The sequence below is a fragment of the Aquarana catesbeiana genome, linkage group LG05, assembly GCF_042186555.1.
Source record: "Aquarana catesbeiana isolate 2022-GZ linkage group LG05, ASM4218655v1, whole genome shotgun sequence".
Lineage (NCBI taxonomy): Eukaryota > Metazoa > Chordata > Amphibia > Anura > Ranidae > Aquarana > Aquarana catesbeiana.
The window spans coordinates 644,386,228-644,400,567 of record NC_133328.1 but is presented as its reverse complement, the minus strand read 5'-3'; the positions used below and the strand labels follow the sequence as shown (position 1 = coordinate 644,400,567).

Below are 14,340 nucleotides of genomic sequence, written 5' to 3'. Positions count from 1 at the left end.
TGACCCCGACATTCCAAAAACCTATTTTGAAGCTCATTATTGCCCCTTCTAAAGTTAAGCTTTTTTTTTTAGAAAACATCTAAAGCACAATTAAAAACAGGGGCTACACAGCCACATAGTTCAAAAATATTCTGACCTCTTGCCCCAACTAATGTTCTACTTTAAGTATGCTCCTTCTCCCCTGACAGCTGTGATTTGCCTGATCCCCAACCCATACCCTGATTCAATCCAATGGTCTATCTGCAAACCCATATCCCTTTTAAAGTTAGAGTAAGATTTCTAATAAGATCTTGGAGACCAGGCTCAGGATTGAAGAGCTAATTTGTAAAGATCAAGTGAGCCAGAAAAAAACATCTGCAAACTTTCCCAGCTGATTAGGGCAGCCAAGACCAGGCCAGCTTCTATACTTCTCTCCTTGGAAATACACGTAAGAAGGGCTTCCTGACTGGCTGGAATTGTATACACAATGTAAAGCTCCCTTGAGAGTGTGGTGCGGGTTAATGGACAAGAGGTTGTAGCACTTCTGGACTCGGGGAATGGGGTTACCCTTCTCCGATCGGACAGGTTTTCGGGGAAAGCTGATACCCAGGAAGAAGATTGGAGTGGTCTCTTTACATGGGGTTGTCATGGACAATCGCGTAACCCCGTCCACAACAGCAGGAACTGCTACACTGAGAGTTGGGGTGATCCCGGGGGTTATGTCATGATTTGCTAATTGGGCGAGACTGCCCCCTATTTGGGGACTTGTGTGAACAAAATTTCAAAGGTTCAGGGGATTCCTCTAAAAAAGGAGAAAACCCCATGTGAAGTGTCTAATCCTGTGTCGCAGGAGGTAAACAGTAAAGAAATGTGTCAGATGTGTGAACCTGCAGGAGCTGAACTAGATCCCCTGGAGATGTTTGTAGGATTGGAGGCAGAGAGTTCTCCCTCTGGGAGAACTTGTCATAAATCTGAATGCAATCTATAGACTGGGGGGAGAACCTCTGGGGGGATCTAGGATGGAAAAGGACCTGGGGGTCCTAGTAGATGATAGGCTCAGCAATGGCATGCAATCTGCTGCTAACAAAGAAAACAGAATATTGGCATTAAGAAGGGGATCAACTCCTTTTCTTGTAAAAAAAAAAAAAAAGGGGATCAACTCCAGAGATAAAACGATAATTCTCCTGCTCTACAAGACTCTGGTCCGGCCGCACCTGGAGTATGCTGTCCAGTTCTGGGCACCAGTCCTCAGGAAGGATGTACTGGAAATGGAGCGAGAACAAAGAAGGGCAACAAAGCTAATAAAGGGTCTGGAGGATCTTAGTTATGAGGAAAGGTTGTGAGCACTGAACTTATTCTCTCTGGAGAAGAGACGCTTGAGAGGGGATATGATTTCAATATACAAATACTGTACTGGTGACCCCACAATAGGGATAACATTTTTTGCAGAAGAGAGTTTAACAAGACACGTGGCCACTCATTACAATTAGAAGAAAAGAGGTTTAACCTTAAACTACGTAGAGGGTTCTTTACTGTAAGAGCGGCAAGGATGTGGAATTCCCTTCCACAGGTGGTGGTCTCAGCGGGGAGCATCGATAGCTTCAAGAAACTATTAGATAATCACCTGAATGACCGCAACATACAGGGATATACAATGTAATACTGACATATAATCACACACATAGGTTGGACTTGATGGACTTGTGTCTTTTTTTTACCTCACCTACTATGTAACTATGTAATTATATCTTGGGGGCTCCCGAGGTGATTTCTTTGGTGCTCAGAGGAAGGACTCTGCTTTGATCCCCGCCAGGGAACCGGTCACACCGTTGAGTGGTGAGCCACAGCATCCTGGGGAAGACATGCGCTCTCCCTGAGTTGCTGTGCATCATAAGCTACGCTACAGGGTAGCCAAAAATCGCAAAGTGCTTAAACGTGGGCATAAATCATTAGCAAGGACCCAGAGGGGGGGTTGCCAAATGGTCTGCCGGGGTCAGAAAGTCTAAACCTGGGAAGTTCTGGTGGTTGGGCCTCCTGTGGAGAGGAGGTGTCTGATGGAGGGACAGGAACCCTCTGTGATAGTGGGAAAGGGTAGAAATAAGGGTAGAATCTGTTCTGGTGACTTCTTACCACTGATGCTATGGCACGACCACATTGAGGACTGCCTGGCTGAATTCCAAAACATGGCATCGTTTGAAAGGTGGGCTGAATTGGTGCAGCCTCTCCTCGCAGAGGAGTACCAGGAAGTGTACGGCCTAATAGGACCGGATAGGCAATACTAGTAATAGGTTTACAGCAGCAATCCGGTCTAGAGATGCTGTGGATTCAGAGTAGGAAGGGGGCATAGACCTGGGAACGTGTATTGGAAAAAGGATGCCCTTTCCCAGGTCTATGGCCATTGTGGTATAAATTGTCCAGCCCCAGGCCTGGAACGGGGGGGATATGGAAGATGGAAGATGAGAGGAGCTTGAAGCTGGAAGGACCCCTGTTGTCTATGACTTGATCCTGCTGGGTGAGCTTGCCTGAATTGGAACTGTACTATGTTATATGCTGTGGCTGGGACACTGAGCATTGTTTAAAATGGACTGCCTTTTACTACTGTAGCACCCTGGGGTTTAGTCATTGAGCTCCTCACAAATTTACTTGCATGGAGTAGTTATCCTGTTCAATTGCTAGAGATCCATTGATTTCTCCCTTAGTTTGGCCTTGTTGCACTTTTCTTTTCTACTGCTATGTGGCCGGTTTACTTGGTGGTATTAGGTAGGAGAAGGGCAATCCAAGGTCAGGTTATGGGTATATGGAGGGTATCTCAGCCAATGGGCAGGGGTTTTCTTGAATCCCTTGGCCTATTGCGAGAATCTACTGCATATATTCGGGGGGGGGGGGGGGGGGGATCTATGTTTTGTGCCACCTAGATGGCTGTCTGGGTGGACGTGTGTTGTGTGTTGTACGCCCCGCCGGGCTGCTGGGCCGGAGATTGGGCCTATCCCGGGCAGTGGCGGTGAGTCCATAAGGGTGCACAGGCGCCGCCCCTTCTCTCCTGCCACCTCCTCTAGCACCAATAGATAGATTCATGCATTGCACCCCCTATTCAGGTGCCCGGCCCCTTTTCAGGCACAGGGCACCTGAATTACAGCAGTGGGGGGTTGTTTTGAAGCACCTGATTAGAGCCATAGGCTCTAATAGGCGTCAAAAAAGGTGACATACGCGTGCCATGTTGGGCATTTGCAGGTCACTCAGCTGTGTTAGAAAAGCAAATGAATATTCACTTTCCTAACACTAAACCGCCTCTCTGCCAATCAGGTGCTCGGATCTGTTACCAGTCACATGATTGGCTGAAATGACAGGCGATGTGATTGGAGGCCAGGCAATCAATCATAGCAGAGGACGGGAAGAGAAGATGTTGAGGAGCTGTCCCACCGAGACAGGTAAGTGCAGACGGCGGGGCACACTGGCAGCATTAGATATGGCACAGTGACGGCAATTGATGGGTACAGTGGGAGCAATTGATGGGCACAGTGGGGGCAATTGATGGGCACAGTGGCTGCGTTTGATGGGCACAGTGGCAGCAATTGATGGGCACAGTGGCTGCGTTTGATGGGCACAGTGGCTGAGATTGATGGGCACAGTGGCTGAGATTGATGGGCACAGTGGCTGCATTTTATGGGGCACAGTGGCTGCATTTGATGGCACAGTGGCGGCAATTGATGGGTACAGTGGCGGCAATTGATGGGTACAGTGGCGGCAATTGATGGGCACAGTGGCTGCGATTGATGGTTTTTTTTCCAGAATTTTTCGGTTTGTTTGCACCCCCCCCCCCAAAAATTTTGAGCACCAGCCGCCACTGACCCCGGGAGCATCCGGCTGCTAGGCTGTGTGAGGGCCTATACAGAAGTAAGAGGGCAGGGTTGGGATTGTGGCTTGCAGTCCAACAATAAGAGACGGTTCTGCTGGCCAGAGAACCTGTCAGTGGTTGGAGGTAGAAAGGAAGCTGTCGCCACTAAAGGTCCAATCACCCAGTGGCGTAGCGTGGGGGGTGCGGAGGGGGCCGTTGCCCCGGGCGCAACATTTAGGGGGCGCAATGCTGGCTGCCTCCTCCTAAATTCACTGCCCTGTGTCCCCACGCTCTGGCCGCCATGTTCAGTCTCCGGCGCCCTGTGATTGGCCGTATGGGATCATGTGCGGCGGCGCGGCTGGCCTGTCCATGATCGCGGTACATCCTGGAGTCCCGCCTCTGCACGTGTTCAGTCTCCGGCACCCTGTGATTGGGTAAATGGGGTCATGTGCGGAGGCGGGACTCCAGGAGCAAGCGCGATCGTTAACAGGCCAGCCCCGCCGCCGCACATGACACCATACACCCAATCACAAGGCGCCGGAGACTGAACATGGCGGAGTGCGGGGGACACGAAAATTCAAGATTGTGAGCCGCCGCTGTCTCCTCCTCCTGCTCCCCTCCGGACCGATGGAAAACAAAGAAGAAAAGGTGAGACTCCCTCGTGATGAGAGTCATGTTGCTGGCCCGGGGGGGGACACAGTCTGGGAGGAGGGAGCAGCCAACCAGATAGAGAGTGAGTAGAAGAGCAGCTAGAGTCATGCAGTGTAGTGGTCAGTATAGAAATACTGTAGGTAGGATAGTGTAGTGGACAGTAAAGTAGTCAGTGCAGTATCATGGACAGTATAGTATAGTGGTCAGTGTAGTGGACAGTATAGTGGTCAGTATAGTATAGTGGACAGTATAGTGTAGTAGACAGTATAGTGGTCAGTATAGTGTAGTGGACAGTATAGTATAGTGGACAATATAGTGGTCAGTATAGTGAATAGTATAGTGTAGTGGACAGTGTAGTGGGCAGTATAGTGTAGTGGTCAGTATAGTGTAGTGGGCAGTATAGTGTAGTGGACAGTATAGTGGACAGTATAGTGTAGTGGGCAGTATAGCGGTCAGTGTAGTGGGCAGTATAGTGTAGTGGACAGTATAGTGGTCAGTGTAGTGGGCAGTATAGAGTAGTGGACAGTATAGTGGTCAGTATAGTGTAGTGGACAGTATAGTGTAGTGGTAAGTATAGCGGACAGTATAGTATAGTGGACAGTATAGTATAGTGGACAATATAGTGGTCAGTGTAGTGGACAGTATAGTGTAGTGGGTAGTGTAGTGGGCAGTGTAGTGGGTAGTATAGTGTAGTGGACAGTATAGTGGTCAGTGTAGTGGACAGTATAGTGTAGTGGACAGTATAGAGGTCAGTATAGTGGACAGTATAGTGGAGTGGGTAGTGTAGTGGGCAGTATAGTGGGTAGTATAGTGTAGTGGACAGTATAGTGGCCAGTGTAGTGGACAGTATAGTGGTCAGTATAGTGTAGTGGACAGTATAGTGTAGTGGTAAGTATAGCGGACAGTATAGTGTAGTGGACAGTATAGTGTAGTGAACAGTATAGAGGTCAGTATAGTGGACAGCATAGTGTAGTGGGTAGTGTAGTGGGTAGTATAGTGGGTAGTATAGTGTAGTGGACAGTATAGTGGTCAGTGTAGTGGACAGTATAGTGTAGTGAACAGTATAGAGGTCAGTATAGTGGACAGTATAGTGTAGTGGGTAGTGTAGTGGGCAGTATAGTGGGTAGTATAGTGTAGTGGACAGTATAGTGGTCAGTGTAGTGGACAGTACAGTGTAGTGGACAGTATAGCGGTCAGTGTAGTGAGCAGTATAGTGTAGTGGACAGTATAGTAGTCAGTGTAGTATAGTGGTCAGTGTAGTGGACAGTAGAGTGTAGTGGTCAGTATAGGAATCAGGTTGGTTAGTACTATTGTAGGAAGGGAAGGGAAGGGACAGGACTCGGGGAGTGCTAAAAGTCCACAGGTTAGGGGGGCGCAAATTACTTGCCTTGCCCTGGGCGCTGACAACCCACGCTACGCCACTGCAATCACCTTATTACCGGGGACCACAGTAAGTAACTGAAGCAAGTACCAGAGCAGCATTCTCCCCAAACGGGCACGGTGGAGAATGGGGAAACTTCAGGTGGTGATCAAGTCAGGGACCCAACCAGCGGAGGTGAGGCTTGCAGAGCAGCCTTGTGAGTCAAGCCAGGGACCGAGCCGGTTAGCGGGGGTGAAGCTTGAGAAATATCTGGAGTGCCAAGCTAGGGACCCAGCAGAGAAGTGTGGGTGACGCTTGAGGGAGATACCATGGCAAAGCTTTGAGGAGCTCCAGGGATTCAGAGTCAGTGAATCAGAGGGTCTAGTGAGAGGCCGGGAGCTCAAGGGGCTTAAGAATTACAAGGAGAAGTTGTAGTGAAGCAAAGAGAACTGTAATGAATTTTGTTAGGAACTGTTAAAGACTGTTGCCATAGGAGACAACAATCCTGCCCGTGCAGATGTGGCTTCTTGCTGGGGGGCCTTTCCCTGCACGGCTGTCCTCCTATTGAAGTCTCAGAGTCTGTCAATTGAAATTGCAACTGCTTAAGGGTATCCTGGCCCTAACCCCCTCTCCCCTCAAAATATAAAAAAGGAATATCAAGAGAAATAAAACCTCTTTTACATCCAAGAAGTGTCTGGCGCCCAATAACTTTATCCACCTTGCACCCACTATGCCTCACAACCCACCACATACAGAAGGATGTCAGCTATCTTTAGCCCTGAAAGCTCTTATTAGACTGGTCAAGGCCAGAGACCTTGCTACACGGCTAAGAAGAGTTGTTTTTCTGTTTTGAACTGCCTATGAAGACAAACATCTTTTCCTCAGAAGACAAAAGTTTTTTTTGCTTTTTTTTTTTTCCATTTTGGAGTGAGGAAGGGTTATAACCTTTACCGTAATATCAACTTTTTGAACAAAAATGAAAAACTGGAGGACAAGGAGCACATGGAAGGACAACGCATGTCAAAAAAATGACAAACCAAAATTCCCAGCTCAGTTACCAGCCAGCCTGCAACAAAACCAAACTGCCCCTTCCATGCGCTTCTTGTGACAAAGGCCAGTTATTGGTTGGGGCGTTTGCCATTTGTTTGCACGGTTAGCGAATTGACGCGGGGACGCACCGCGCCCCGATACCTTTGAAGGCCGGCCATACGCGAGTCGAATTCTGAACGATTTTATGAAATTCGAAAATCGCACCTCTGAGTAATCGTTAGATTTTTAGACCATCGATGTGGCCGCAGCAATGACTGATTTTCACGCAGCCATCGAATTTGATTGATCAGGCACGTTAGAATTTTTTTTTAAAAAACAAACGAATTTTCGAATGAATGGTGGGAGAATCGTGCGAGAAATGTAATCGAAAAAGAAATGCGCATAAACTGTGACCTGGAAAGAAAAGAAGATTCCCGGCCACAAATTGTCTTCTCGGTAACAACTTAAGGGGAAAGGCTTGGTTTGTCGAATTTCGAAATCAATGGTGGCATCCCCGGATTACAAAAACGCACAAAACTTTCAATTTTCGATCGGCGAATCGTTCAGGATTTCACCCATGTATGGCTTGCAGAAGGAGGGGTGGGCTCCCCTCCAGGCACACCTGCCCTTAGGCTCTTCCCCGCCCAGCCTATCCCAAAATGATGTCCGGGGCGGGAGCCCTGTTGTTCTGGGAAGACGTCATATGGCGTCGCTCGTGCCCCACGGGCCTCACTCTGGCGCCACCTGTCACCTGGCGTGTCCATCGGACATAGTGGATGGCAGCTCAGTATACTGGCTTCGCTGCTGGTACCATGTGATTGCTGTGCCAATCATAGCAGATGACATGACAGTTGTACACAGTAAAAGGCTTTGATTCATGCCTTTCATTGTGTGCTATTTGATAAGCTCTATGATTGGTCACAGTGATCACATGGTACAGAGAGGGCCAATCACAGCTAAATTACAATAGTAAAAATGTTTGCTTATAGCTGTAAAATTCACAGTTATAAGCAATCATAGTGTGTAAAAAAAAAAAATCCAGATCACCTCTGTATTGCTCTGGACACTGTATGTAAAAAATAATTGTGAAAAAAAAATGTAATAAAATAGGAAAAAAAAGATTTAAAAATAAAAATATATTAACGGCATTAACGGCACACAGGCGCCCCCCACCCCCACCCCGTCTACCCCTTCCATCACCGCTTCCTATATCCATGTGTCCGGCCCCTTTCAGGACACCGGCGCACGGATTCCAATGTGGAGGGGCTGTTTTTTTTTTTTTTTTTAGCACCAATTAGATCCAGAGGCTCCAATCGGCTTCAAAATAGGGCGGGCTTCGGGGAGCAGAGAGTGCGCTCTGAGCCCACCCAGGTGTGTTACAACAGCAAATCAATTTTCGCTGTTGTAACACCACTGATCCTCCTCCCGGCCAATCAGGAAGCGGGTTTTGACACCGGTCACCAAATCGGCTGAAAGGACAGGCGATCCTATTGGACGCCTAGGAGGAGGATCTGAATCTGCCGTGATGCAGAGAGGACACAGGAGCCACTGCCCGTAAGAGCCCGCGAACCGGCGCCCGTAGGAGGCCGCAACCTGCCGCCCGTAGGAGCCCGCAACCTGGCCGCAGACCAGGGGGGTGGTTGTTTGCCCCCCCCCCCAAAGAAAAAAAAAAAACACTAGTCGCCACTGCTCCCAACTCTCCCAGTCCTGCAGGGAAGAAATCCGTCCCACGTGAGTTCTGTCTCCCAGGTGGATCCCTGAGCTATGGTCAGGCCTGGCTTATAATGGATCCATGTGGCTCTCACGTGGCTTGCAGGTCTCAAGGAAGACCTGGACGCAGAATTGAAGGCTTCCTCCCTCCCAAGACATTTTGAAGCCTTCCATATTGAGGCGCCGATCCGGGATTTACAAAATTTAGAGAAAGCTGTAAAAACAGTTTTCTCCACTCTGGAGCCCCGTACTCTGCATTAGAAGCCGGCCCCGTGTCATTCCTCTATCCATTTACACCGTGTCAGAGGGCCCAGAACTGTCACAATAGTCACGGGGTCTACACTTCATTAATTGTGCTGCTGTTGATGCTCTATAACAGGGGTCTCCAAACTGCGGCCCGGGGGCCGGATATGGTCCTTTGCTTGCCTTTATCTGACTCTTGGGGCACTTTTCCTCCCACTGATACAAAGCACCATTCCTCCTATTGACACCAACAATGGGGCACGATTTCTCCCATTGATGCCAAGGATGGGGCACTACTCCTTCATTTGACACCAATGATGGGGCACTATTACTGCCACTAACACCAACAATGGGACACTATTCCACCTACTAATACCAATGATGGGGCACAGTTCATCCCTCTTGTATGTGTTTACATCTATTAGGGGGAAGAACTGTTTGCATGGTTTACTCCCACTGATGCCAAGATTTCTACCCCCACTGGCTCAGGTCCGGCCCCCTTAAAATCTGAAAGACATTAAACTGGCCCTTTGGAAAGTTTGGAGGCCCCATAACTCACCGTTATAACCCTGCAATGCTTTGGACACAACTGACTTTGCCACAGTATCGTATACGACCTCCTGAGAGGCACTGTGCAGGATCCCGTCCACTTTAAACGACCAATCATATCGCTTGTTGTTGACCACGCCCAGCTTTTCATCCTTCTTCAGGTGGACCTCGATGCTCTGAATAACAATATACCGATTTAAAGTTATTAATTACGATATTCAGAAGATGAAATTACACATTTCGTAATAGTTTGATGCTTTTGATTAAAACTTGTGATATCCACAGTCACGGCAAGGACTATTATCGGATAGATTGATCCAGGAAATGAAAGAAATCATCTCTTCGGACTTCTGTGTTTACTATGCTTCAGTTTGAGAATGATCAGGGAGCCTTCATACAGAGCGCTTCCTGTTCATTCATCCAGCAGCGCAGCTAAGGCATTGGGGACGTATTTCTCAAAAGCGAGACGTCGGGGATTGGTTTAGACTCCTCCTATTTCGACAAAACCCTCCCCCCAGTACAAGGGCTGTTAAAAAATTTTAAAAAATTCAAATTCAAATTTTACAAAATGAATGTAAAAAAAAAACAGAATTGGGGCTATTCATGTACTCGGCCCACCCGAAGGAGTGTTTTTTTCTTGTGTCTGGGGCCGTTTTCGGGGCCCATACACCTACCTGTGGCCCCATGCTTTCTAACAGCAGCCCTCTGTGTGTTTCTATGTTTAGAGAACTGTGCTGGTGGAGAATGAGAATCGGCCTCACCTTGTTGTCTTCCCCAAGTGCGATGATGTCTTGTGCGAAGTTAGGGGTGGGTCGCACCCGGACAAACACCTGAACATCACTAATCCCCGAACTCATCGTCACCTTCTGAAAAGACAAAACAGTCAGCTAAAATATCCCATGGAGAATCACCGATATAAATAAATACATAAAATAATTTCCCCATGTCCAGAATGGCTCCAGAACCCGGTGATCTGACAACAACTCTTCTCCTATGGGGATGGAATTCTGTAATTCTGTAATTATAGAACAGGAGGTTAAACCCACCCATATCCCGTTCCATCATGGGGTCTTCTCCTCTGCACGTAGCTGGGCTTCTGGGCCCTGCAGCTAGTCCTAGTCCAGGGGCTGGCTGGTGTGTTGTGTGACATTTGACCAACATGTCCCATGTCTCCACGCTCATTGTTCCATGTCTCCTCCCTCATTGTCCCTTGTCTCCACGCTCATTGTCCCATGTCTCCACGCTCATTGTCCCATGTCTCCACGCTCATTGTCCCATGTCTCCACGCTCATTGTCCCGTGTCTCCACCCTCATTGTCCCGTGTCTCCACGCTCATTGTCCCATGTCTCCACGCTCATTGTCCCGTGTCTCCACGCTCATTGTCCTGTGTCTCCACGCTCATTGTCCCATGTCTCCACGCTCATTGTCCCATGTCTCCACCCTCATTGTCCCATGTCTCCACCCTCATTGTCCCATGTCTCCACATTCATTGTCCCATGTCTCCACGCTCATTGTCCCATGTCTCCACACTCATTGTCCCATGTCTCCACCCTCATTGTCCCGTGTCTCCATGCTCATTGTCCCGTGTCTCCACGCTCATTGTCCCGTGTCTCCACGCTCATTGTCCCGTGTCTCCACGCTCATTGTCCCATGTCTCCACGCTCATTGTTCAATGTCTCCATGCTCATTGTCCCGTGTCTCCACACTCATTGTCCCATGTCTCCACGCTCATTGTCCTATGTCTCCACACTCATTGTCCCTTGTCTCCACGCTCATTGTCCTATGTCTCCACACTCATTGTCCCATGTCTCCAGACTCATTGTCCCATGTCTCCAGACTCATTGTCCCATGTCTCCACGCTCATTGTCCCATGTCTCCACGCTCATTGTCCCATGTCTCCACGCTCATTGTCCCATGTCTCCACGCTCATTGTCCTATGTCTCCACGCTCATTGTCCCATGTCTCCACGCTCATTGTCCTATGTCTCCACACTCATTGTCCCATGTCTCCACACTCATTGTCCCATGTCTCCACGCTCATTGTCCCATGTCTCCACACTCATTGTCCCATGTTTTCAAGCTCATTGTCCCATGAGTCTCCACACTCATTGTCCCATGTCTCCACACTCATTGTCCCATGTCTCCACACTCATTGTCCTATGTCTCCACACTCATTGTCCCGTGTCTCCACGCTCATTGTCCCATGTCTCCACACTCATTGTCTCGTGTCTCCACCCTCATTGTCCCGTGTCTCTACGCTCATTGTCCCATGTCTCCACGCTCATTGTCCCATGTCTCCACCCTCATTGTCCCGTGTCTCCACGCTCATTGTCCCATGTCTCCATGCTCATTGTCCCATGTCTCCACGCTCATTGTCCCATGTCTCCACCCTCATTGTCCCGTGTCTCCACGCTCATTGTCCCGTGTCTCCACGCTCATTGTCCCATGTCTCCACGCTCATTGTCCCATGTCTCCACGCTCATTGTCCCATGTCTCCATGCTCATTGTCCCATGTCTCCACGCTCATTGTCCCATGTCTCCACCCTCATTGTCCCGTGTCTCCACGCTCATTGTCCCGTGTCTCCACGCTCATTGTCCCGTGTCTCCACGCTCATTGTCCCATGTCTCCACGCTCATTGTCCCATGTCTCCACGCTCATTGTCCCATGTCTCCACCCTCATTGTCCCATGTCTCAACATTCATTGTCCCATGTCTCCACATTCATTGTCCCATGTCTCCACACTCATTGTCCCATGTCTCCACATTCATTGTCCTATGTCTCCACGCTCATTGTCCTATGTCTCCACACTGATTGTCCCATGTCTCCACGCTCATTGTCCCATATCTCCACATTCATTGTCCCATGTCTCCACACTGATTGTCCCATGTCTCCACGCTCATTGTCCCATGTCTCCACGCTCATTGTCCCATGTCTCCACCCTCTTTGTCCCGTGTCTCCGCGCTCATTGTCCCGTGTCTCCACGCTCATTGTCCCGTGTCTCCACACTCATTGTCCCATGTCTCCACGCTCATTGTCCCATGTCTCCACGCTCATTGTCCCATGTCTCCACCCTCATTGTCCCATGTCTCCACCCTCATTGTCCCATGTCTCCACACTGATTGTCCCATGTCTCCACATTCATTGTCCCATGTCTCCACCCTCATTGTCCCATGTCTCCACATTCATTGTCCCATGTCTCCAGATTCATTGTCCCATGTCTCCAGATTCATTGTCCCATGTCTCCACACTGATTGTCCCATGTCTCCACGCTCATTGTCCCATATCTCCACATTCATTGACCCATGTCTCCACACTGATTGTCCCATGTCTCCACACTGATTGTCCCATGTCTCCACGCTCATTGTCCCATGTCTCCACGCTCATTGTCCCATGTCTCCACCCTCATTGTCCCATGTCTCCACCCTCATTGTCCCATGTCTCCACACTGATTGTCCCATGTCTCCACATTCATTGTCCCATGTCTCCACCCTCATTGTCCCATGTCTCCACCCTCATTGTCCCATGTCTCCACATTCATTGTCCCATGTCTCCACATTCATTGTCCCATGTCTCCACATTCATTGTCCTATGTCTCCACGCTCATTGTCCTATGTCTCCACACTGATTGTCCCATGTCTCCACGCTCATTGTCCCATATCTCCACATTGATTGTCCCATGTCTCCACACTGATTGTCCCATGTCTCCACGCTCATTGTCCCATGTCTCCACGCTCATTGTCCCATGTCTCCACGCTCATTGTCCCATGTCTCCACCCTCATTGTCCCATGTCTCCACACTCATTGTCCCATGTCTCCACGCTCATTGTCCCATGTCTCCACGCTCATTGTCTCATGTCTCCACATTTATTGTCCCATGTCTCCACACTCATTGTCCCATGTCTCCACACTGATTATCCCATGTCTCTACGCTCATTGTCCCATGTCTCCACCCTCATTGTCCACTGTCTCCACACTCATTGTCCCATGTCTCCACGCTCATTGTCCCATGTCTCCACGCTCATTGTCCCATGTCTCCACGCTCATTGTCCCATGTCTCCACGCTCATTGTCCCATGTCTCCACATTTATTGTCCCATGTCTCCACACTCATTGTCCCATGAGTCTCCACACTCATTGTCCCATGTCTCCACACTGATTATCCCATGTCTCTACGCTCATTGTCCCATGTCTCCACACTCATTGTCCTATGTCCCCACACTCATTGTCCCATGTCTCCACGCTCATTGTCCCATGTCTCCACCCTCATTGTCCCATGTCTCCACGCTCATTGTCCCATGCCTCCACGCTCATTGTCCCATGCCTCCACGCTCATTGTCCCATGTCTCCACCCTCATTGTCCCGTGTCTCCACGCTCATTGTCCCGTGTCTCCACGCTCATGGTCCCGTGTCTCCACGCTCATTGTTCCATGTCTCCACGCTCATTGTCCCATGTCTCCACGCTCATTGTCCCATGTCTCCATCCTCATTGTCCCATGTCTCTACGCTCATTGTCCCATGTCTCCACGCTCATTGTCCCATGTCTCCACGCTCATTGTCCCATGTCTCCACGCTCATTGTCCCATGTCTCCACGCTCATTGTCCCATGTCTCCACGCTCATTGTCCTATGTCTCCACACTCATTGTCCCATGTCTCCACCCTCATTGTCCCATGTCTCCACCCTCATTGTCCCATGTCTCCACACTGATTGTCCCATGTCTCCACATTCATTGTCCCATGTCTCCACCCTCATTGTCCCATTTCTCCACATTCATTGTCCCATGTCTCCACCCTCATTGTCCCATGTCTCCACACTGATTGTCCCATGTCTCCACATTCATTGTCCCATGTCTCCACATTCATTGTCCCATGTCTCCACACTCATTGTCCCATGTCTCCACATTCATTGTCCTATGTCTCCACGCTCATTGTCCTATGTCTCCACACTGATTGTCCCATGTCTCCACGCTCATTGTCCCATGTCTCC

At 49.3% G+C, this 14,340-nt stretch overlaps 1 protein-coding gene across 2 annotated transcripts in view; it reads right to left on the bottom strand.

Annotated features, from left to right (window-relative positions):
- KIF9 (kinesin family member 9) overlaps positions 1 to 14,340 on the bottom strand; it is a 64,918-nt gene that overhangs the window by 40,972 nt on the left and 9,606 nt on the right. Inside the window, exons 2-3 of one of the 2 annotated variants that reach the window (XM_073632920.1) lie at positions 10,118 to 10,222; positions 9,367 to 9,532 (exon numbers count right to left, since the gene is read on the bottom strand). In XM_073632920.1, the coding sequence (XP_073489021.1) occupies positions 9,367 to 9,532; positions 10,118 to 10,222 (271 nt within the window). The remainder of the gene's footprint in view (positions 1 to 9,366; positions 9,533 to 10,117; positions 10,223 to 14,340) is intronic. The other variant, XM_073632921.1, reaches the window with a different exon arrangement.